The following is a 25,175-nucleotide window of genomic DNA, read 5'->3' as shown; positions in this document are numbered from 1 at the left end:
ATAGCAAAACTGGGCGCTCATTAATTGACGCCCACGTAACAATTGAATCGCCCCCTATGAGTCTAGTGGTCCTTTAAGGAGTGGTTGTAAGGGTAACACAGCTGTAGTGTACAGATTGTTCATTCACCCCTGTACTTTCTAGCAAGCAACCAGATAATTTAAGCAAATTAGTAGATTCTAGGCATGACGCACAAACATAAGATGTATATATTTAAGTCAATAGGTGTAAAAGTTCATATAATACTATAATAATGTAATAGTCTCTGATTTGTTGTTCCTGGGAAGATTCTGGTGAAGTAGCCGTTAAATAGTCACTACATCGCAGGAATCGCACTGGGAATTGCAACACACATATATTTGGGCCTATGTGTGCAGTGAATATGCTATTTTACTATACACACTAAGGATCTCCCATTCAGAAGATAAAAGGCACTGATAAATATCTAGAGAGCGCTATACCAGCGGTACCGCCTCCGTTTTAGGAAGTGGGAATGGTTAAAGTAGTTTGTACACCACTCCCATATAAAGCTTACACAAAAAAATTAATATACAATGTATAACTTATGTGATTACAAAATTACAAAGTATAAATTTCAAACAGAAAACATGTATAAATGCCCTATTCACATACAACAGGAAGTTTCTTGTACAAGGTGATCCTCATACTCAGAATTGTTTTGATTTTCATTCTAAAGTATTTTAACAATCAGATCAATATGACACAAGAGGGCAGGGTCTGTTTATTAGGTACATAGAAATTATAAATGCACTATACAAGTACAAAAATGTACTTTTTGCCTTTGGCAAAATATACCTGGCAGCTGAACTGCAAATGAAAGTGTGTACAATATCAGGCTATGAAAATGTGTATTATCTGCATTATATTGTATGCTTCTAAAGGAATGAATTAAAAAAAACGTATTGAGCAAATAACATACTTCCGGCCTAGATTTCTCACAAGTATATTACTATATTTTAATCCAATCTATAGAATTTACATAAGAAAAAAAAAAAAAAAAAAAAAAACAACTATATTATGGTCCCTACATTTATCAACTAGTGGTTTCAAATGTAAATAAATTAGCTCTGCATACATTTTAAATACAGTGAAAAGGAGGGGAAAAAAAAATTAAAATCTGCAGTTTAGTTTATTAGATCGCCATGAAGAAGATTAAGGTGCTATTCCATATATCCACTGGAATTAAACCGGTTTCAGATGACTACCAAGTAGGCATCATGTCTGGAAACCAGACTCTGCCAAGATGCTTTGAAACTTCCCAATGAATTTGCTCCAGATTATACTTCTGATCAGGAATTAATACTTCCTCCATTATAGAAAGCTGGGACAGGCGGCCGCCACACATCTTTACAAACTCTACAAAAGCAGAACAAGAGACTTCACACTCCCCAAGTCCAATGGCTGTCAGACTTTTGCACCGCTCTGCAATGCGAATCAGTTCCTCATCAAGAGGCCGAAGTCCATTAGCGCACACAACCAGCTCCACTAGCCGAGGACAGGTCATGCCTACACGACCAAGCACTTCCTTGCTTACAGATCTCCCAAAGTATAGGTGTGTGACTGGTGTTTCATAACGGAAAAAAGGATCAAACTCCTCTTCATAGAGGAAAAAGTACATGACCAAATTCACCTTAGGAGAGTGTTTTATCAAAGCATCCCAGCTGCTTTTCTGAATCGTGTGAAATGGAGTTTGTCCTGGGTTCTCGCTTACAACATCAATACGCAGGTGTTCCAAACGGACATGTTTTTCAGAAGACAGTGCTAAGAGAAGCTCATCGCTCAGCAAATAATAGTTCAACGCCAACTCCCGCAGACCGTGACACTGATCTGCCACACACAAAATTCCTGCAAATGCATTTGAAATATTTTAGTCATCGACTTAGTAATAAAAAGAGGTTACATTTCAGCATTAACAATATTCTTTTTAATTTCAAAAACCTCAGGACTTGGTAAACTGGTTATTATGGCGATTAAGAAACAAGAATTAATTCTAACTTCTGAAGAAAGTATTCTCCCCCATTTTGTGTTTAGGTGGTTTTCCAATGTAGAGCTTACATACACGGCATTGTATTGCGCTTTTACAGTGGTCAGATGGTTCACTGGAAACCCTGGTGGAGTTTTTATCTTTAGAACTATGGCTCGATTTGCAGTAATACCCCAGCACTGGAATAGTGCTGCAACAGCATCAATAGAATGGAGTCCTATATACAAGCTAATGGAAGTACCTGTATTTCTTAAAATAAAACACTATATTCAGCACAAAAATAAAAAAATTGCTACAGTTCACTAGATGCACAGAAAAATAAGATTAGGTAAATGGCCTACAAAAGGTAACTTTAAATAGTTTAAAAATATGAGATATGGTAAGAACTTACCCTTGTTATCTCTATTTCTACGAAGTCCATAGGGTTCCACAGGATACCTTGGGGTATAGGTGTGACGTCAGTCGCAGGGCACCAAAGAGTTAAGCTTTCAGCCTCCCAGGATGCACTAGGTCCCCCTCCTATACCCCGCCCCCGGGCCAAGGCACCTCAGTTAGTTACCAAGCCATAGGCCGGAGGAGGAGAAGGAAGAGAGAGAACAAAGATCTGGACACATACAAGAATCACATTCTCACCAGAGGGAGACGGAAAACCGGTGACCAGAGCAAAGCACATCTGCAGCACAGGTGCGACAGGGCGGGAGTCCTGTGGAACCCTATGGACTTCGTAGAAATAGAGATAACAAGGGTAAGTTCTTACCATATCTCATATTTTCTACTTCAGGGTCCATAGGGTATCCACAGGATACCTTGGGGATGTCCCAAAGCAGTATCCTTTAAGGGTGGGGACGCTCCTGTGCAGAAAGGAGAATCCGCCGCCCGAAGGAAGCATCCTGAGAGGCGAAGGTGTCAAACCTGTAATACCTCACGAAGGTATGGACAGAAGACCACGTAGCAGCCTTGCAGATCTGAACTGCCGAGGCACCACGTCGAGCTGCCCACGAAGGACCCACAGACCTAGTGGAATGAGCCTTCAGAGAAGGAGGGACCGGTAGGCCTTCATGAAGATAAGCTTCAGAAATAGCCATACGGATCCAGGCTGCCAAAGTTTGCTTTGAAGCAGGCCAACCCTTTTTACGGAAGCCAAAGAGGACAAACAAAGCGTCCGACTTCCTAAACGAAGAAGTGCGGTCAACATAAGTCCTTAAGGCCCGCACAACATCCAAAGAGGCCTCACCCACGGAAAGACCCGGTGAGTTAAAGGCCGGAACAACTATTTCCTCGTTAATATGAAACTGGGAAACAACTTTGGGAAGAAACTCGGGCCGAGTGCGGAGCACTGCCCTGTTCCCATAAAAAACCAAGAAAGGGGGTCTACAAGAAAGAGCCCCTAACTCAGAAACACGTCTGGCCGAAGCAATGGCCAGAAGGAAAACAGTCTTAGCTGTTAGCCATTTAAGATCCACTGAGCCCAGTGGTTCAAACGGCGGTCCTTGGAGAGCCCTCAGGACCACAGCCAAATCCCAAGGCGCCACAGGTGGAACAAAGGGCGGCTGAATGCGGAGAACACCCTGCATAAAGGTGCGCACATCCGGGATTGTAGCAATCCTACGGTGAAACCAGACAGATAGGGCCGAAACCTGTACCTTCAAAGAAGCAAGGCGAAGCCCATGATCTAGTCCCGCTTGCAGGAAGTCGAGAATCCGAGACAGACGAAACTCCAGCGGTGCATAACCTCTCGGTCGACACCACTGGAAGAACGTATGCCACACGCGATGGTATATCCTCGCGGAAGACGGTTTCCGAGCTCGTAACATGGTACGCACCACAGAGCTGGAAAACCCCCGGGACCTCAGCATGGCCGTCTCAACAGCCACGCCGTCAAAGACAGCCGAGTCAGGTCCGGGTGAAGGCAAGGACCCTGAGACAGAAGGTCCGGTCGTAGCGGCAACCGCAGAGGAATGTCCACGGACAGACCCTGAAGGTCTGAGAACCAGTGCCGTCTGGGCCACGCGGGAGCTATCAACAGGAGCGTCCCTCCTTCCTGTTTGAATTTCCGGATTACCCGTGGAAGAAGGGAGACCGGAGGGAACAGGTATGCGAACCGGAACGTCCACCGGACGGACAGAGCATCCACCAGAGACGCCCCTTCGTCTCTTGTGCGAGACCCGTACACCGGCAACTTGTTGTTGTGCCGGGACGCCATGAGGTCGATTTCTGGAAGACCCCACCTGTCCACCAGTAGTTGAAAAACGTCCGGGTGCAGGGACCATTCCCCCGGATGAACGTCCTGGCGACTTAGAAAGTCCGCCTCCCAATTGAGCACTCCCGGGATGAAGACCGCTGATATGGCCGGAAGATTGCGCTCCGCCCAAACCAGGATCCGAGAGACCTCTACGAGAGCCGCCCGACTGCGAGTTCCTCCTTGCCTGTTTATGTAGGCCACGGTGGTAGCGTTGTCCGACTGGACCTGCACCGGGCGACCCTGGAGAAACCGCTGTGCCTGCTGGAGAGCATTGAAGACCGCACGGAGTTCCAAGATATTTATTGGAAGCTCCGCTTCTGTCGGCGTCCACCTGCCCTGGAACAAGTGTGGACCCGAAACTGCTCCCCAGCCCCGAAGACTGGCGTCCGTTGTCAACAGGACCCAATTTGGAACCCAGAACGGACGTCCCTTGTTGAGGTGGGTCGTCTGTAACCACCACGTAAGGGACAGGCGAACCTCCTGGGTGAGCACAATCGTCTGGAACTTCAGAGACTGAGTCAGCCCGTTCCACTTGGACAGGATCAGGTGCTGCAGAGGTCTGGAGTGAAACTGGGCGTATTCCACCATGTCGAACACCGACACCATGGAGCCCAGTAACCTCATCGCCGAGTGTAAGGACACCCGGCGGCTGTGCAGACAACTGCGCACCCTTGACTGTAAAGCAGAGATCTTGTCCTCCGTCACGAAGATCCTTTGCTGTCCCGAGTCCAATAAGGCTCCAAGATGCAGAATCCTCCGAGACGGGATTAGAGTGGACTTCTGCCAGTTGATTAGCCAGCCGTGCCGTTGCAGCAGTGCAATGGTCAGGTCCAAGTGGCGTAACAGGAGCTCTGGAGATCCTGCCACCAATAACAGGTCGTCCAAATACGGCAACATGCGGACTCCCTGCAGCCGCAGAGAAGCCGCCATGACCGCCATCACCTTGGTGAAAACACGTGGTGCTGTTGCCAGGCCAAAAGGTAACGCCCGAAACTGGAAGTGGTCGCTGCCGATTGCAAACCTGAGGAACTGTTGATGGCGCCAAAGAATAGGGACATGCAGGTAAGCGTCCTGTATGTCCAATGACACCAAGTAGTCCCCAGGTTCCAGCGCCAGAATGATGGACCGCAGGGTCTCCATCCGAAACTTCGGGACCCGCAAAGACTTGTTGAGTGCTTTGAGGTTGAGAATCGGACGATATGACCCATTGGGTTTCTGTACCAAAAATAGATTTGAATAGAAACCCTGGCCCCTCTGGGAGAATGGAACCGCCACTATAACTCCAGCCTGGAGCATAGTGTGCAATACCTTCCGCAGCTCCGTAGCCTTGTTCCGGTCTGATGGGAGACCCGTGGTGAAGAAGCGAGCCGGGGGTCTGTGCCGGAAGGAGAGGGCGTATCCGTGGGAAACCACCTCCAGAACCCAAGTGTCTGTCGTAGTGGTCGACCAACACTGGGCGAACTGTAGCAGGCGGCCTCCCACCCTGGGATCCCCCAAAGGGAGGCCCGGACCGTCAGGCCGCAGGCTTGTCATCTGGCTTGGGGGCCGGATGTCTGGTACTCCATGCCTGCTTCCGGGGCTTGACCGATTTCTTAGGGCCAGCCTGTCGAGGAAACGACTGTGGTTTGGGCCTGCCCTGGGCCCTAGATGACCGAAAGGACGATGGTCCCGAACCAGAAGGAGCAGCGGCCGACGGGAGACAGGCAGATTTGGCTGCCGCCAGCGTGGCCACAATCTTATCCAGATCCGGACCGAAGAGAACTTCTCCGGTAAACGGCAACGCTTCCAGACCTTTCTTGGAATCTGCGTCCGCCTTCCAGGATCGCAGCCACAAGGTGCGGCGAGCAGCTACCGCTGCTGAAGAAATTCTAGACACCAGAGTACTAATGTCTAGAGCCGCCTCGTTGATGTAGGTGGCCGAATCACGGAGATTGCCAATCAACTCCGCCTGATCGGCCGGACAGTCGGATTCAAAAGAAGCCTCTAATGAATCCGCCCAGCGCTCCATCGCTCTGGCAACCCAGCAAATGGCCATAGCCGGCCGTGCTGCCCCCCCTGCAAGGGAATAAGCGGACTTCAGGCAGATTTCTACCTTGCGGTCCGTAGCATCCTTAAGGGAGGACATGGATGGCATCGGCAATGTGGCACTACGGACAAGACGGGTCACGTGAGAATCCACCTGTGGAGGGGATTCCCACTTCGCAAAATAATTATCCGCGAACGGATAAGCCACCGCCAGGCGTCTCTGCGGCTGGTATCTTTTGCCAGGTTGTTTCCACGCCTCCTCTAAATGGTCCACCAACTGACCCGAAAGAGGAAAGACTGTGGCATCGCCCTTCACATCTTTGAAAAAGGCATACTTAGATTTAGCCGCTGGGGGAACTTCGTCCTCAATCACCAAGGCTGTGCGGACCGCCCGAATAAGTCCAGGAATATATACTTTGGACTTAGCATCAGCGTCCTTAGTATGGAAAGGTTCCTGATCGTAAGGATCCAGAATCTCCCCATCATCAGACGTCCCTTCGTCATCCTCATAAGGAGCGGACAGAGACGCCACCGGCCTTTTATGAGGCCGCATCACAGACTCCCCTTGCAACACATCCGACAAGTGCTGTACAGAACTCGTCAGGGAGTTAACCCACGCTGGCTCCTGAGAACCCGGGAGCGGGGAAATAGGGAGACTGTGGGGTACCACCAATTGTCGTGGGAACCCCTGCATGGGTGACGACACCACAGACTGCTGGGACAAACCCATCGGAGTAAACGCGGGCTGTGGAGCTAACTGGCCCACTAAAGCTGTTAACGCCTGAGCGAAACCAGCCCAGGGCGGCTCCTGTACCGGTGCTGTAACCGTAATAGGCCGCGCCATGGACAAACACTGCCGGCAAAGGCCCTCCGCGCTACCCTCCCCCTCCGCTAACGGTACTTTGCACGTGGTACACTGTAGCCGGAGGGGAAAATCACTTTCAGACATGATGGCACCACGTATGTGACCTCTCTCACCAATTAAGTATTAAATAGGCGAGAGACCACCCTGCAGCACCGCACCGCAAGGGCTTTAGCAGAAAGAACAGGGACAGTAATAAAGCTGACAGTTTAGAGAAGAAAGAATTACAGGCAGCAGCGCTAGCACAGTCACATACAATGCAGAAAAATAACAATTCCTGCACTAACAGCGCTGATCACTCAACTACACAGACACAGGGCCTGGTAGGACACAGCGCTGCATACACAGACCTGACCACAGCGGAGGAGAGGTATGCAGGGGGACCCAGACCACGATGCTTCCGTCCAGCGCTTCCAGCAGCGTTCACCATGCGTTCTGGAGAAGATGGCCGCCGAGGAGCAGAGAGGAGGCTGGCCTGGGGGAGGAGCGCTGCCACAGGACCAGTCGGCAGCATGCAGAGAGGGCTGTGTGCAGCGGGGGAGGCGCCGGCTGTGAGACAGGGAAGGCGCGCTCCCCTGGCATGCATTTAACCCCTGGGACGCCGCAGCGCTACCGCTCTGCTGCGGTCCGCTGTCCCAGGGGGTAGTGGAAGCGCAGGTTGGTCGCCTGGCTCCACGCTGCAGCCAGTCCCCAGGGAGCCCCCTGCCTGGGGACTTAGGACCATGTGATCAGCGGGGACCCACCGCGGGACCCCGCTGCTTACCTCTGTCCCCCTTGAATCCGGCCATGGTCCGGAGCATCTGGGGTCACCGCTAGCTGTGACCCCAGACGCCCACCAGCATCCCCGGATCAGTACCGGCGTTCTGGTACCGGCGGGGTGTAGGGAAGACAGCATGGACGTCAGGACTGACTGTCCATGCTGTTCATCCAGTTGTGCAGCCACAGCTGCATGAAGAATAAGCTTCAGGGGCTCTTCTAGCCCCCACTCCAACAGGTGCACCCGACTCCGGCCGGGCACCAAACTAAACTGAGGTGCCTTGGCCCGGGGGCGGGGTATAGGAGGGGGACCTAGTGCATCCTGGGAGGCTGAAAGCTTAACTCTTTGGTGCCCTGCGACTGACGTCACACCTATACCCCAAGGTATCCTGTGGATACCCTATGGACCCTGAAGTAGAAATACATGGTATTACCTGCAGGAGAAACATGTGGACAACTGCTCATTTTCAGAAGTTTCAATGTGTCGCTGTTGTTTGCCACCAGTACTTTCAAAGATGGATCATCAACCGGAGTATCATCAATTTTAAGTGACGAGAGTGATTTTGAATTGACAAACACAACCGTAAGTGCAGATATGAAGTGCGACTACAAAACAGAAACAAAGCAAGCAATTGTTATTTCTGCAAAATGCCTTCACTTTGATGTAAATCATGGCTGGTCACACAGTGAGAATGTGTGTGTATGTGTTTTTTCAATTATATTACAGGTTGAGTCTCCCATATCCAAAATGCTTGGGACCAGGGGTATTTTGCATATCGGAATATTCCGTATTTTGGAATATTTGCATACCATAATGAAATATCTTGGGAATGGGACCCAAATCTAAAACACAGAAAGCATTTATGTGTTATATACACCTTATACACACAGTCTACAGGTAATTTTATACAATGTTTTTAATAATTTTGTGGCTCAAACAATGTTTGTGTACATACATGAAATTAATTTATGTTTCTTATACACACTATCTGACGGTTATTTTATACTATATTTTTAATAATTTGGTGCCTTAAGCAAAGTTTGTGTACATTAAACCATCAAAAAGCAAGCTTTCACTATCTCAGTCATGCTAAAAATTATCCGTAATTCGGAATATTTGAATATGGGAGACTCAACCTGTAATATGAATTCACACTCATCTCCTCTTGTATAACCAGATATAAGCATTAAAACAGTTAAGACTTTTTAAGCCTGTGAATGTGAACTATAGGGTTTTATTTCATCATTTTGTTTCCATCTATGGTGGTCCCCAGGAGCAGTCGCTCATGTACACAAGCCAATCTGGATCTACTCTGGATAAGGCCACACTCCTGCCTTGAACGCGGTATTTGAAGTTGCAGCTTCATTTCAAAAGGACACAGTGAGTATACGGACGCTAATAACCAGAATGGCTGCCAGTATTGCAAAGCAGCCGGGTATTCCTAATGCTGGGCATACACTGACAGATAAAATCTGTGTCAGACCGACAGACATTTTATCTGTGAAGGAATAGAGGAAATGTCTATCGGCCGTTCGCGGCAACGCATACACTCCCTGATGCGGCTGACTTGTAACTTCAAAATGTCGCATCAGATGGCAATCACCTGGGCGAACCGCCAATGTCAGGCAGTTCGCCCAGATAATTGTATAGTGTATGCCCAGCATTAAGCTGCATGGGTTTGGTAAACAAGTGACTGTTACTATTACAACAATTCTATGCTGATTATTAGAAGTCACGGAGCAATACACTGAGCTGGTGGTTATATCCAGCTAGCCATAACATATCACTTTATTACATGTTATTATAGAGATACAAAGTATCTATTGGAAATTACTTGGGATTTATTAGTTTTTCATAGGAATGCAACTGCAAGTGAATACTATGTAATTAAATTATTCCTTAAGAAAAGTTGTATATTTTATAGGGTTATGGTTGATTTCATTGCTCGTTGTGTATGTTTTTTATGCATTAATTATTATTCTGTGTGCAGTGATTGCAAAATACGTGCTATAAGGAGTGTTTACGCGCTACAATGAGGGACTCGCTTTTTAAAAGTGAGCGGGTCCTACTGGACGCGCTGTGTTTGTACCGCAGCAGCCGGCCCAGTAACTTCCCCAGCGTCTCTCCCCAACCAATCAGCGCGGGCAGCAGCATCTCCTCGTCCAATGAGGAGGAAGATGTGTCCCCATTAGACACTCGCCTCGTCCCCGGCTCACCGCCCACTACCTGTTAGAAGAAACAGTGAGCACTAGTTGCTGCAGGCACCAGCCCAGTGCATCAGTGGGGGAGCCGGCCTGGGTACCATTAAATGCGGTGACAGCACAGCTGCTGCTCACTGCTCAGAAAATGCACACAGTTGCTAGAGACCGGTTCCGGGATTACTTTTCCAACACCGGCAACTTGGAGAGACCAGTGGCTGTGGCTCCCCTCACAAGCAGCATCTCCAGCACCAGACAACTAACTTACAGAGTGCACGCACTGTCTTTGCGGCAGCCTTCTCTCTGTGACCGCACGGTCATGTTTCTGATGCTAAATACATTGTTTCGAATTGAACTGCCCAGATAGCTGCAATGTTGCTGCCTGTTCCTATTATGTCACATGTATGTGTCATGTCAGTATTCGGTGTATGTTATCATCTCAGGCTAATCCACTGACATAGTGGGTAACTAAGTATTTGTGGCAGAACAGCAGTACTGTTTAGGTAAGCCATCTTGTCACTGTAGTGTGTGTTTCTTTTTCATTCACAGCTTGTATATTTCAGGAACGCCCCCCACCACACAAACCATCATGTCGTCAGAGCCCTGCACCCCTCACACCATTATGTCATCACTGTCCCGTGCCCCTCCACATCATTATGTCATCACTGCCCCATGCCCCTCCACACCATCGTCATCACATCCCCGTGCCCCTCCACGTCATTATGTCATCACTGCCCCGTGCCCCTCCACACCATTATGTCATCACATCCCCGTGCCCCTCCACACCATAATGTCATCACTGCCACATGCCCCTCCACACCATTATGTCATCACTGCCCCGTGCCCCTCCACATCATTATGTCTTCACTGCCCCATGCCCCTCCACACCATTATTTCATCACATCCCCGTGCCCCTCCACACCATTATGTCATCACTGCCCCTCCACACCATTATGTCATCACTGCCCCATGCTCCTCCACACCATTATGTCATCACTGCCCCATTGGACCCTACTGTGCAGTGCCAGTGTTTGCTGGAATACGTTTGTGGAGTGCCAGGGTGCTGCCAGTGTGTGGTGGGACCGTTCTGTGCAATGCCAGTAAAAGCCCCTAACCCCCTCATTGCCCCCCAGTACTACACCAGCTATCTACCCTTGCCCCCTCCCTACCCCAGCACTGCCTGCCTCTAGCCCCCCTCCTTGCCCCCTAGCACTGTCACAACTGCTGTCTGCACTTACCCCCTCCCTATCCTCAGCACTGCCTGCCCTTACTCCCCTCTACCCCAACTGCTCGATTCCTTTACTCCCAAGCTTTACCCCAACTGCTGCCTGCCCTTAACCCCCTCTCTACCCCAATTGCTACCTGGCCCCAGCCCAACAACTGCCTGCCCTCACCCCCTATAATATGTGATGAGACCCAGAAACAGTAGAGTTGGACCCCAATTTTTTTTAGAGTGAGGGGTCCATGGGACCCACAATCTTTTTCGCTCAGCGCGATCACCGTGTGTGTGTTCATGTTCTCCACCACAGCGCTATAATTTTTTAAAAAATTTTCAGGCATTGTGTGGCTTGTGACCATTTTCTCATAGCCGATTGGGTCGGTGACATATTACTTATGAAATTTTATTATAATATTTATTGGTTCAATATTTAACTTACTTTTAATTGATTTCAATACCACCATCTTTAGTGATTTGTTTTCTACTGGTTAATGAATAACTATATGTACAGTTGATTGATTTCATTCTTTTACAAAAAGTGAAACTGACATGTATATCAGCCATAGCATGTACCTTTGGTAAATCCATAAAACTTGGTCGAGCAGTTGAAATAAGTCCAAGTGTTTTCAAAGAACAATTTACCAGCTGCGATAGGATATTACATGCAGCTTCTGCCGACTCCTTACTGCTATCAACCTGAAAATAAAAGAAAGTAGTAACTGATTGCCTAATATTTCTATCAAGATTGTAAAACAATTAAATGGAAGATGGTATAGAAGGCAGTAGTACTATCTCAGGGTTCCTAATCCTCCCCAATACCACATGGAATGCACTCTTTAGCCCCCTTAGCATCTACCCTAGACTTACTTCCTGTTGTGCTCGTCCCAGCAGAGACCATATATCTGTCACTGACAACCTCAGAATCCTGTACGGTGTATTGGAGGTATGAATTGACTACTGGGCACAAGAACAGCAAAATACAGAAATCACTGGGGTTGTTGTGGAAACCCATCATCATTGTGATGTCACCAGTGATAACTGCCTCCAAAAAAGGGGTGAAGAAACTATGGGCCAATTCACAATGAGTGCAGATGGCAAAAGGACTGAATCCATCCTGGCCACTTAAGTTGTTCTAAATAGGGAAGTGTATTTCCATGCTATTTAGTGCTCCTGCAAACTGACACCCAAAAGTACCCACTTTTAGATAAAGAGGGTTGATGGGTTGTCCTTATGTTGACGCCCCATTAAAAGAAAAAAAGTATATGTATATATAGCAATAAAAAGTTCATCACATTAGCAGTTGGAATGACCTCTGACCCCTCCCACCTGTGTCAGTGATGTCACTTACAGAGAGTTCCGGCATAACACACATCTAGTTTCCAAACATGAGGATGTCCAAGGAGTTGAATAGTACAGATGCAAAGAAAAAAATGTAATGGTAAGGCTAATCTCTATAGTAAAACAATGTTTTTAAAAGAGAGATTGACAGATGAGGAAGGGGGTTGGGGTTGGAGAGAGATGGAGATGGAGTGAAAGGAGAAGAAAAAGAATTGTGTTTGTGGTGCTTTCGGTAAGTAATACCGCCGTCAGTTGGAATCCCAGCTGCGTCAGGCCGACAGAGGAAGAGATCCCGGCAGCGGCTTCTTGGTATGGGTGTTCTGTTACACGTTTCTCTCCTGTCACCTAGCAACCGGACCCACACTGATGACGTCGGCCCCGCCGCGACTGCATGCCGGACGGCGCTGACGAGCGTCATGGAGTGAGGTCCGTTCAGCACTTTCACTTTGGGGTTCTTGGTGGAGGTTATATAAGTAAATGTTTATTATCTTATTTGTTATGTCCTGATGAAAATTCTTTGAATAGAATTGAAACGTTGACTTATACTACGGAGCTTCCGTGTCATTTTTTCTGATACATGGTTCGAGTGCCGCCTGCTATTTTCCCTGGTTGCATTTGTTGAATTAAGGAAGGCACCTTACAGCTATTGAAGACACACATATATACCTAGGCGATGCTGTGTGGACACCTTTGTAGTAATATGTACCTATATAATAATTGGCTAAGGTCTGTACAGTCTCCAACATGCGCAGTGGGAGTCGGTGAAGTGCGCCCCCAACAACAGCTCCAACTGCATCAACAGGATGAGAGACCACTGAGCTAGAAGGACGATCACTTTCTGCACTTAGGAACAGGAGGGCGGAATGGGTGGCAGACAGAGATACCCCATCATATGCCGGGTCCCTTTAGTAATAAAATAATATATATATGTATATAGATACAGTTGTAAGTGTGCTTTGTCATAGCCAAAAACTACCGTATGTGCCAATCCCATGGGGTTTTTTTCCCACACATTCAATTTAGACTACACAACATGGATTGTCAATCTTCATATCCTTCTCCTCTGTTATGGGCAAGGTATGGACGAGTCCACTTATGCTACTGAGGAAAGGGCTGTGGTATAAGGAGTCACAGCTAGCGTTAGAGAAGGTGCAGGTTCCCTAATACAACTTAGTAGAAACGTGAGGCTCCTGTCACAGTGATACAGGATTGTGATGTCAAAATCACTTATATATGAAATTAAGTTCATTCATACAACTTGTTTGTCCTGCAAAAATGCATAACTGTTAATAAAGGCAAAACTACTGCTAGATATAGGCATTGCCTAATACAAGCAACATGTTTGCAAAATGTCAAAAGAAACAATCTACCGCTCACTTCAGTAATATATTAACATTCTGGTAATGTGACAGCATACCTTAAAGCTGACATACTGTAGGTGATTTGAGTGCCTCTTAATTATCTGTTTGATCAGGTCAGGATGTGTTGCCTTCAGATAAGAGGTTGCTGGCTGGTTTAATTCAAATTCAAAGCATCTCCACAGGTCAGGCATGTGAAAAACATCATTCCAGTTTCTGCACACTTGTGAGGCATGCGCACGATCCAAAAGAGGCAAGTACTGAAAAATCTGTATTATGATGTCGGGAAGTAGATTTCCCCAGTCGTGAACCTTGGATATCGTTGTAGATTCATCTCCTAAATTTCTTTGTTTCTTTGACAGTTCCCCCGGCTCCCCGACAGACACACCTATGCCATTGTTACTGTCCATTCTTCCTCTTTTCATCCTGCAAGTAAATGACACAAGTTACACATATTTGTTGAGCTCCAGCCTGATACACAGCTGTAGGAGAAATTGCTAAGTGTTTATTTTAGTTTGTGCTTTATACTCCGCTCAGGTCCAATGAACATCAAATAGCTGGCACAAATCAGATGTGCTGAGGAGTAACGCTGAATGGATCAGCAAGCGAGACAAGTATAATAATTAACCACTTCATGACCAGGGGGTGTCCCTTCTTCATGACCAAGACAATACTTTAACTTTATGTGCATGCACGTCTTTGGAAACAGCATTATTTGTTTAACTTTAGTTGGGAAAGACATACAACTATTCAAAATCATCTCATTCTTAACAAATCTGACTTAATTTTGCAGAGAAAATAACATGACCGCATCCACAAATGTTAATAAATGTAAGAGGACGCATTTTTCACAGAACATTTAAATGGAAATAAATGGGGTTTCATGTATGGCATCAAGCTTGATTTTCAAATCACAGAACATTTCCCTTCTAGAGGTATTTTCCAGCAGTTAAAATGACAGGCAATGGCATATACAAAAAGTTCCTTGTTTTTAAAAAATGAACAAAGGCAGAACCAGATTAAAGCATGCAAGCTCTTTCGAGCAGGGCCCTCTACCCTCTTGTGCTTCTCCCTACTGTAATTTAATTTATCTCTAAAGCTGCATACACACACAATGATTTTGTTACCAACGATTTTCTGTCAGATTTTTTCAAGTGCAATGAACGATTTTTTTGAACTACAAACAATTTTTGCATATTCCCTTAATGAAAATCGTTGAGTTGACAAGTCTGACTGAACTACAAACGTGAACGCGCATGAATGATTATCGTTCATTGTTTGACTCAGAAAGTGAACGATTTTTTCAAACGATTATCGTTAAACGATATCATTTAACGATAATCGGTCAAAAAATTGTTGTGTGTATGCAGCTTTACTTCCCACTAGGGCAACCAACACTCGGCTGCTTATGTCGGCGTAAAGGTCGCTAATATAGCAATGTTTATTATACATGTCCATGTCCTGCTTTGTATAGTATTGTAAGTCACTGGTTACTTATTTGTTCATGTACTTTGTAAGCCGCTGCTGAACACTTCTGGCGCCATATAAATAAATGATGATGATGATGATAAAGGAAGGGAAAAGGGAAAGAGTGCAATTTGGCAGCACACTTCTCAAATTAAATCAAACCTACTTAAATTGAATGAAGTTCATTTTTTTTGTTTGTTTGTTGTATGTAGCTAGTCGCTACTTCCAATTAATCTACTCTTTTTAAATCTTCTGCTATATGACTGGTGTGAACACTGCTTCAATATAAGAGGTAGACAGTGGCAGTTTGCTGGTTAGCAAAAGTGGTGCCCTTATAAATAACAAGTACTTTTACTTTTTATTAAATAACTAGCCGTTGCCTGTGGCTTCATCCACGATGAAATCACTTCTGCCAACATTTTCTTTTAGTTGAGGTGTTCTGGTTGTATTGCTTTGCACAGGGGCCTTGTCGCGGAAGTGACCCATGTGACCAGCAGCACTATACAGATTGGTGGCAGCAGTGCCTTCACCCACCACTCACACCAGTGTCATTGTGCACAGACTGCTATGTAGCCTATCCTATTCAAGTGAATGCAGGTCCAAACCACCCCCTCCCCCCCCACCCCCACACGTGCATAGTGCCACACATATCTCTTGCATTGATTACTTTTTCCATTTGCCTTTTAAAAGTAATTCTAAAATTGGGAAAATAATTAGCAGTTCTTAAGAACTGGCCATCAAATCTGTCTAATAGTACTGCAGGTTGCAAATGTGCAACTGGGGTGCTTTTGCTCTGTAATAATTCTCTACAGGTTATCAATTACCTCTTCCGCCCCCCACATACATATATTCCACAAAAAACCTTACGGTTTCACATGTCCCATTAAGGCTTCTTAGATATGATCTGAATTTTCACAATACCTACTGAATTTCTGCCACTCAAACTTAAAAAAAAGCAATGAAATTCGGATCAATAAGGCTGACATGTTCCTTGCGCAATACAGATATAGTATGCCATCACACCCTGTGGTTAACTGCAGATTCAGCACTCTCACAGAGTGAGATTGCTGTCACTCACATAACTGTGGAGCTGCTAATTCACACAATTGTGTGCTCGTTTAAATACACACATGCAGTCAATTTAGATACAGATGCCTGAACTTATCAGATCCATCTATGTTAAAAATGTTATATGTGTTAAATTATAAAAGGACGTGCCCCTACCCCCCCCCCGTAGCACAACACCCCCCTGTAGCACAACTAGCACTAGGCTCTGAGTCGATCCTGGTTTTGGAAATACAGGGGAAAAAATAAGTAGGGTTCCCCTGTATTTTCCATAACCAGCACCAGAACCTTTCTAGCAGGGGGGTTAGTGCCACAGACAGGCCCCCGTCCAAAAGAATTACCCCTGATCGCTAGTCAGCCCAGGCCAGGGATCCCTAGGGAGCTGGGGACCCCCCCCAATAAAGGAGTCCCCCTCGCTCATAGCCTGGGGCTATCGCCGGCACCGCTGGGCTGTGGGTGTCAGGTTGATTGTGTAAGTGTGGCGTTATATATTTTTCTTTGCAAGTGAACCACAGGTTCCATCAAGCCTCCCTAACATGCTGGTACATTGAGAACCACATGTACCAGCACGTAGGGCATTAGGGCCAACTAGCACCTGTAAAGAAAATATTAAAATAAACACAATACCCTCTCTGATATTGTAATATTTTATTGAGTCTTCACCTGGGGGACGGCAGCCTTTAAGGTCTTTTGCATGGCCGTCACCACTCCAGGGCTTCGGCATCTTCGCCTGGCGGGCGCAACCTGCGCCTTTAAGCTCTTTTGTGTGTCTGCCGCCACCCAAGGGCTTCAGGGTCTTCATCTGGCAGGCGCCAACCCGACAGGGTTCCCTCCCGGCTGTCGAACTGCCATGCTGCCTCCTCACGCTGGCTTATATAAGCTAGCCGAGGAAGCAGGCAATGACGTTGCGAGACGTGATTGGTTCGCAGCGGCCATTTTGAAATGGGCTCCGCTGCCGAACTCTGCAGAATGACTGGCAGGAACTGGATCCTCTCAGATCCAGGCCCACTGCCAACGCTCACACCGACGCTGGTTCCCCCGCCGAACCTGGGTCCCGCTAAAGCCCACACCACCGTTGATGGCTGCACCTCCGCTAGGTCCCTGTCTGGCTAACTCCCCGCCGCTACCATTGCCGGGTCCCGTTGCAGCTAAAGCCCGCAAAGGACAGCTATCTTGGTGCATCCAGGTGAAGCCACAGTGAGTACACCCCCCTGCTGGAGGCACCTACTGAGGCTGCGCAACAAGTTGAAGCTCCCCATCTGTATAACGGCGCATTTGTGAGGTAATAGTTTAAAAACTGTTATTTTTCTAATTTACCTGAACCCCAAAAGCACCTACCCTGGAACAACAGCTACCTAATAAAACAAACCCCAAGTCTAAATTCGCCCTGTATCCTCACTTATACCTTCCCAACTATCCTCCATAGGGAACAGCAGAAAAGTGGTCCTAACTGAGTGTGACAGAAAAAACTGACAGTTGGAACTTTAGATTACTCCCAAATCCTCATTTTTTGCCCTGAAATTTGGCATGCACGGAGCGACAGTTCTACCTGCCCATGCCAAATATCAGCTCGGTACCTCCAATAGCTTTTGAGGTGTAGCCCCTTAAACACCATGCCCCCCCTCAGGAATTCTCTATGGGAGAATGCCGTTTTTTTTTCGATTCAGCCTTAATATACGGGCACGACTATGGCTGTGCCCCGCTGAAACAGCCGGCCGGGTGGCGCAGTGTTCTGGGGGGGGGGGGGAAATTCACGCTGCAGGGAGAGCTTTGGGGCTGCTCAACATCTCAGTGAGTACTGGGCACGTCCCCTTCAGTGATGAAAAGAGGGCACGTCTTTAAGGACAACCCTGTTTTGAGTGACCACGTCCCCTTTTCAAAGGCGCATGCTATAGTGTCCTTTTTGCAACAGGTGCCCTGCCCCACTCCAGCCTATCCTCTCCCCCACCCCTTACTGGCCGTGCACATGGTGCCACATTTATCTCTTGTATTGCTATCAATAAATGTTTTTGTAATTGCTCAGCTTTAACTTGAAGGATCGAGATGAAAAAGTACAGGTTATTTCTAGGCGTTTCCACTACAAAATGAAGAAGTTTTCATGAAAATCTGTTCAGTAGTTTTTGCGCCAACTTGAAACAGAAAGACACAACACTCTTATTAGTATAGATTGTTTTCAATGCAGTATTTCATTAAAGATAATGCTTTATTACAGGACTGTGGAGTCAGCAAAAATGTACCAGTTTCAAAATAAAAAATTATAAATATTAGTGATCAAATAATGCATGTACAGGCTCCCCTATCCCATAGGAGCGGGGTATGGTGCCACATCATTGTGACCCTTATGGTTAAAGCAGCGGTTTGCAGGGCTACTTTTTATTGTGGCCCTGTCCACATTACTTAAAATCATGATTTGTGGTATTTTACAACAGGGGCAGGGCTAGGATGATGCAATTCAATACAAATCACTTTATCCAATCTCCAACTTCAGTCAGGAAGTGGGCGGCACCAGGTGACTGGCCGTATGGAGCAACAATTGAATTGCCAGGTCGGGTGCCCACAACTGAATTCCCCCCATAAAGCGTGTTGCCTGGCTATTACAACAGCAGGTGCAAGTTGACATGGTCTGCCACCTTCCTAAAACTTTAGCAGCAGATGTTTGACTATCTTATACATTTAAAATTAGCTTCCTGTATTAAGTATCCCCAGCCCATCAAAGCATAATGAGAAGTCACACAGTGCTTGATTGTACTTAATGTCGCACTTCCGATACAATAAAATGCAGGAAATACAGCACTAAAACCTAGTTATGTCCACCAGATATGAGTATATTTTATTAAGACAGTTGGTGCTATCTGTTCACAGACAGATGGGAACAAAATAGAGCCCATTCTGTAGCGCTAAATAAAGTTTATGGTACAGTAAGTGCACCGCTGAATGGACCTTAAACTCTACATATAAACTAGAAGGTGAAATTCACTCACATCTATAAAAAAAAAACACGAACGACCATCCTATCCACAATAACTGAAATATTACACACAAGATTTCATTAACTACATCTACCCTCAATGCTGGAAAGATGAGATTTCACAACACTTAGGGGTCAATCCTATTAGCGTGATCATCGCGGCAATGGCTGCACTTTACGGCAGCCTGGATTTTGGCTGCGAGCAAAATTCTGTGAAGTCGGGCTCAGAGCCGGCCGCGAAGGATGCAAGGTGCCGGTCCGTTGCCGGCGTTTTAACGCCTTTGCAACGGCAACTCGTACATTATAGAATTGACCCCTTACTCAGTACGTGACACAAAACAAAAACATCAGCAGCCAGATATTTCTTTTGTAATAGATAAACAAGGAAATACAGGAAGTCATTTCATCTTGGTCACACCCAATACTAATGAATATCTTACTACATATTTTAAAGAATAAATTAAATGTTATATAAACATAATGGGCCAAATCCAATTAGCCGCAATAACGTTAAGTCTTCTCTGGAGAGAACTTTTCGGACCAGTCGCCCGAATTTGACACTTTTTGCATGTTTGCGTGTTCCCGTTTACACACCTCCCGTCTTTGTAAAGAGGAGGATAGAGACTCTTGCGTGCCCAAGGCGTACAAGTCCGATAAGGGGGCGTGGCCTCGCTGTGAAGGGGCTGGCCCTCACGGAACACTTCCTTTTCAACACTCTGGTGACGAACCCAGCATCCCCGGAGATGCTGGGCTGCCCCCAGGCTCTCCCCACACAGTGAATAGATGCAGACACATAATCACCCGTGCGATGAGTTTGATTTCCCCCAACTTCCCCTAACCGCGGGACACTGCAGCCTGTGGGTGGGACAGTAGCTGACTAGAGGGACTGTCCCGCAAAAAGCAGGACAGTTGGGAGTTATACGTTTATCGGGCAATCCTATTGCAAAAGGCGAGAACGCATACGCTCAATAATTCATGCATTGAAGACCAGCGAAAAGTTAATGTTGAAATCAGTTTGTGCCCCCAAAAAAGGTAAACTAAGATAGGGTGATAGTGTAGAATTGTGTTAGTGGACATAATCAAAGGGTTTGTGGTTCTTAAATTGTGTCAAATGGCTGTTATATGCATTTTCTATAACAGTAATAGAAAGCAAGTTTTCTGGGAAAATAAATCCTGCAGTTATATTAGTGGTACATTACAATGGGTGCAAGTATATTTTGTCTCATTTTAGGGCTCTTTTGGGCCATTCCATAGAAAGTGAATAGCAGTATTTCAAGAGGAAGTTTAAAAGGTTTGCTACGACTCAATAATAATATACATTTTTGTACACATACTTTAGTACAGTTACTACACACATAGTGTGACGGAAAGGAACGTGCATTTTCATTGTCTAATGTAGCATGGAAGTAAATCACAGTTAATTTTTATATATATATATATATATATATATAATTAACTGTGTGATTTACTTCCATGCTACATTAGACAATGAAAATGCATGTTCCTTTCCGCCACACTGGATTTCCCACTCCGTCACCAGAACAATTGTTTTTTTTTGTACAAAGAACAAATGTACACATTTAGATCAATATATTATTAAATCATTGGGTCTGCTTATCCTGCACAGGAAAAATCAGAGCCCAGCACCATGTTATTTAAGAAGTTTATATAAATTATATATAGTCATAAGTCATATAGCGGCTACACCCACTAAAAGTCCTGGTTAGGGCGCCCAAATCACGGACTTTTCTGCTCGCCTCCTGAGGAGGGGGGCGAGCAGAAATGCAGGCGCCATTGGCTGTTCATGCCCGAATGGAGCAACAATTGAATTGCTCCGTTGGGCTCCTGGCACTGACAGCCGCCAGCTCAAACAATTGAATCACTTCCAAAAATGAGATGTCATCCAGTACCAAGCTATTGCAAAAATGAAAGCGTATTTGCTCACCATTAAACAATCTGTTTCATATATGATTATCTGAGATAGCGATGAAGCATATTTTGTTGGGTTTGCACATTTTGGCTTTTCATTTATTTACCCATCTCTTATTCTGCTTAGCGCTCTTCTCAAACTTTAAATTATAGGGCCAGAAAGGAGAAAATAAGAAATACCAGGCAAATACTATGGGGGGGGGGGGGGTCGATTAAATTATGGGCGAGTTGGATGAAGTGTCGTTACAACAGTACCTCATTGTGCCCCCATGTCAGACTCACAGGTTTTTGTATGATAGTGTTCACTCTAGAATTTTTTTTTTTTTTAGGGCAGGGTGCTGATTTACTGAGGACATTTTTTCATTTTGAAGCGCACATTTTTGATGCTACACTAAAGATACATTAGGTAGTCAGCACGCAATGCGCAGCACTAAAGGTGCCCATACACTAGCAGACCTCAAAACGACTGCACTATTACGACATTGTAATCGTGCAGTCATTTGTCAGTCTGTGATGTGCCTACACTGAACGAGCAGTCATTCAGTGTAGGCACATCAATCATCTGCAAACATGTTGAACCTGACGTTATCATCAGGTTGTCCAGCATGTTTGCCCGATGATAGATGTCTAAACGACCAGCGGGAGCGCGTATCGCTGGTCGTTTTAGACATTTTTGCAAACGATTTATGAACAATATAGTTATCGTTAAATCGCTCAACTTAATCGTCTAGTGGATGGGCACCTTTAGGTCTTGGATTTGAGTCCCACCATGGCCCTAACTGTGGAGTTTGTACACTCTCCCAGTGCTTCCTCCGGGTACTTGGATTTCCTACTGCCCTCTAAATATATAAAAAAGGTAGGTTAATTGGCTACTGACAAAAGAAGCCGAAAACACACATTCACTTCTGTTGCAGAAACAAATGAATGGCTCTGATGGGCTCATAAAAAAACATCAGTACGCAAAAACAATTGACTTCCCCCATAGATTGTAAACTCCACTGGGGCAGGGACTGATGTGAATGGCCACATATTCTCTGTAAAGCGCTGCGGAATATGTGTGCGCTATGTACGTAACTGGAAATAAAATATAAAGCTTTCTGAATGGTTTTAACCATTTCCAATCACATTTCAGGCAATATTCAGATTATAATGAACCACAGACACCACAAAACTAAACATGGATCATTGTAAGCTGAATTTATACATACACATGGAATTCCATACATGGTAAGTAATTAAACCAAATGCAGGTACACATCTACAATGTACAGACAGGTGGTAGGGAAGAGAGATATTTAAAGTACACCAATGGCACAGTACTTAGTCATATCTAAGGATAATGGATGACCGGTACACCTCTGTAATACGGTCTCTCTATACAAAAGATGCAAGGCTGCAGATGGCCAATCATGTTTTCTTGCCATATCAAATAAGTTATACACTAGACACATTTGGTGGAATTATTAGCCGTACTGGCTGGTGACCAGAACATTCCTACATGTATAGTGCATGACAGGAGGCAGTGACATGATCAGCTGGGAGCGCACACATGACAGTATATACACACACAGCAGCAGGGTGACAGGGAGTCATGTGACCACACAGCATGCTATGTGCAGCCCCCACAGCTGGCGGATGCCACGTGACCAGTATGTGAGGCACTGCAGCCGCGTATACACAGTACCTGTATGGCGAGTATTATGTGATCTGCACCAGTATGAGCGATGACGCTGATTATTCTCGCCTCCTAGTTGCATTAGCCCGGCACCGCAGTATTTTGGCTCAACTCCCCGTCACAACGCAGCCCTCCACCTGCACTCATTAGTCTGTTAGCTCCTGGCCGCTCAACACGGCCAAATACCACAAAGGCTAGGAGGCCGCCGATGGTCACCACAGACGCACAAATCCACTCACGACGAAGCCTTCGGTACGAGTGACTATGGCGGTTGTCACCCTCGCATTGTTATTGTCGCTGCTGCAGCTGTTCTCTTAAAATGGCGGCGATAGCGCGCGTCCCCTCACGAGATGATGGTAGTTATTGCGGCGTACTGACGGCCGCGCGCCCGGCTGCTGGAGGCTGGAGCGCGCCTGGCCTAGTGCTCATGGGAGCGAGAGTAGAGAGAGCTGCAGTCACTGCTGCACCGACGGCGCCTGATATACCAACTGCCAGTCTCTCATTCACTGATCATCACAGCAGCAAACCATCCATCAACCGTGTATAGGCAGCCCTGAGCTGCATCCCCAACAGGCCTTGGTGTATATTCTTTTAGCATATACTTAATATTGCACTGAAAAATGAATCTGGTGTTTCTACATCAGGGTCCATAGGGTATCCACAGGATCCTTTGGGGTATAGGTGATGACGTCAGGCATCAGGCACCATAGAGTTACGTTTTCAGCCTCCCAGGATGCACTAGGGTCCCCCTCCTATACCCCGCCCCCGAGCCAAGGCATCTCGTTTGGTGCCCAGTTTCGTTTGGTGCCCAGCCGGAGTCGGATGCACCTGTTAGAGGGGGGCTAAGAAGAGCCCCTGAAGTTTTCCTGCATGCAGCTGTGGCTGCACATCTGGAAGTACAGCATGGACAGTCAGTACTGACGTCCATGCTGTCTTCCCTACACCCCCGCCGGTACCAGAACACCGGTACCGATCCGGGGATGCTGGTAAACATCTGGGGTCACAGCTAGCGGTGAACCCAGATGTTTGGGACCATGGCCGGATCTAAGGGGGACAACAAGGTAAGCAGCGGGGTCCTGCGGTGGGACCCTTCTGAACATGGTCCAGAGTCCCCAGGCAGGGGGCTCCCTGGGGACTGGCTGCAGCGTGGAGCCAGGTATTAACCTGCGCTTCCACTACCCCCCTGGGACAGCGGACCGCGGCTGAGAGGTAGCGCTGCTGCGTCCCAGGGGTTAAATGCATGCCAGTGGAGCGCGCCTTCCCTGTCTCACAGCCGGCGCCTCCCGCGCTGCACACAGCCCTCTCTGCACACGCTGACTGGCCCTGTGGCAGCGCTCCTCCCCCAGGCCGGCCTCCTCTATGCTCCTCGGTGGCCATCTTAACGCATGGTGAACGCTGGTGGAAGCTTAGGACGGTGGCATCGCGGTCTGGGTCCCCCGGCATACCTCTCCTCCGTTAAGGTTCAGGTCAGTGTATGCAGCGCTGTGTCCTACCAGGCTCTGTGTCTGCGTAGTTGAGTATCAGCGCTGATAGTGCAGGAATTCATTTTCTTTGCATTGTATGTGACTTCTGCTAGCGCTACTGCCTGTACTTTCATTTTCTACTGTCAACCATTTCACTGTCCCTGATCTTTTTCTGCTAAAGCCCTTGCGATGCAGTGATTGCAGGGTGGTCTCACACTATACTAAAAGTATCAGTGACAGGGGTCACATACTTACCATCATGTCTAAGAGTGACTTTCCTCTCCAGCTTATGTGTACTACATGTAAGGTACCAATAGCGGAGGGGGAGGGTAGCGCGGAGGGGCTATGTCGGCAGTGTTATTTATTGGCGCGGCCAATCACTGTCTAGGCCCCGGTACAGGAGCCGCCCTGGGCTTGTTTCGCCAAAGCACTTACAAGCCTGGTGGGCCAGTTAGCTCCGCAGCCTGCGTTCTCACAGATGGGATTGTCCCAGCAGTCAGTGGTGTCGTCACCCATGCAGGGTTTCCCGAGACAATTGATGGTACCCCACAGTCTCCCTATTTCCCCTCCCCAAGTCTCTCAGGAGCCTGCGTGGGTTAATTCGCT

The 25,175-nt window shown here is 46.8% G+C and overlaps 1 protein-coding gene across 1 annotated transcript; it reads right to left on the bottom strand.

Moving 5' to 3' along the window:
• Nucleotides 1–717: 717 nt before the first annotated feature.
• On the bottom strand, nt 718–23,494 carry FBXL3 (F-box and leucine rich repeat protein 3). The gene is made up of 5 exons (XM_088457262.1): nt 23,116–23,494; nt 14,062–14,428; nt 11,880–12,002; nt 8,323–8,494; nt 718–1,864 (listed from the first exon to the last, which is right to left on the bottom strand). Exons 2-5 carry the CDS (start codon nt 14,425–14,427, stop codon nt 1,221–1,223), a joined length of 1,305 nt encoding a protein of 434 aa, XP_088313388.1. The 5' UTR covers nt 14,428; nt 23,116–23,494; the 3' UTR covers nt 718–1,220.
• Between the last annotated feature and the right edge of the window lie 1,681 nt (nt 23,495–25,175).

Source organism: Taudactylus pleione, unplaced genomic scaffold, assembly GCF_031769625.1.
Source record: "Taudactylus pleione unplaced genomic scaffold, aTauple2 ptg000041l, whole genome shotgun sequence".
Taxonomy (NCBI): Eukaryota; Metazoa; Chordata; class Amphibia; order Anura; family Myobatrachidae; genus Taudactylus; species Taudactylus pleione.
This window is presented reverse-complemented; position numbering and strand designations above follow the sequence as displayed.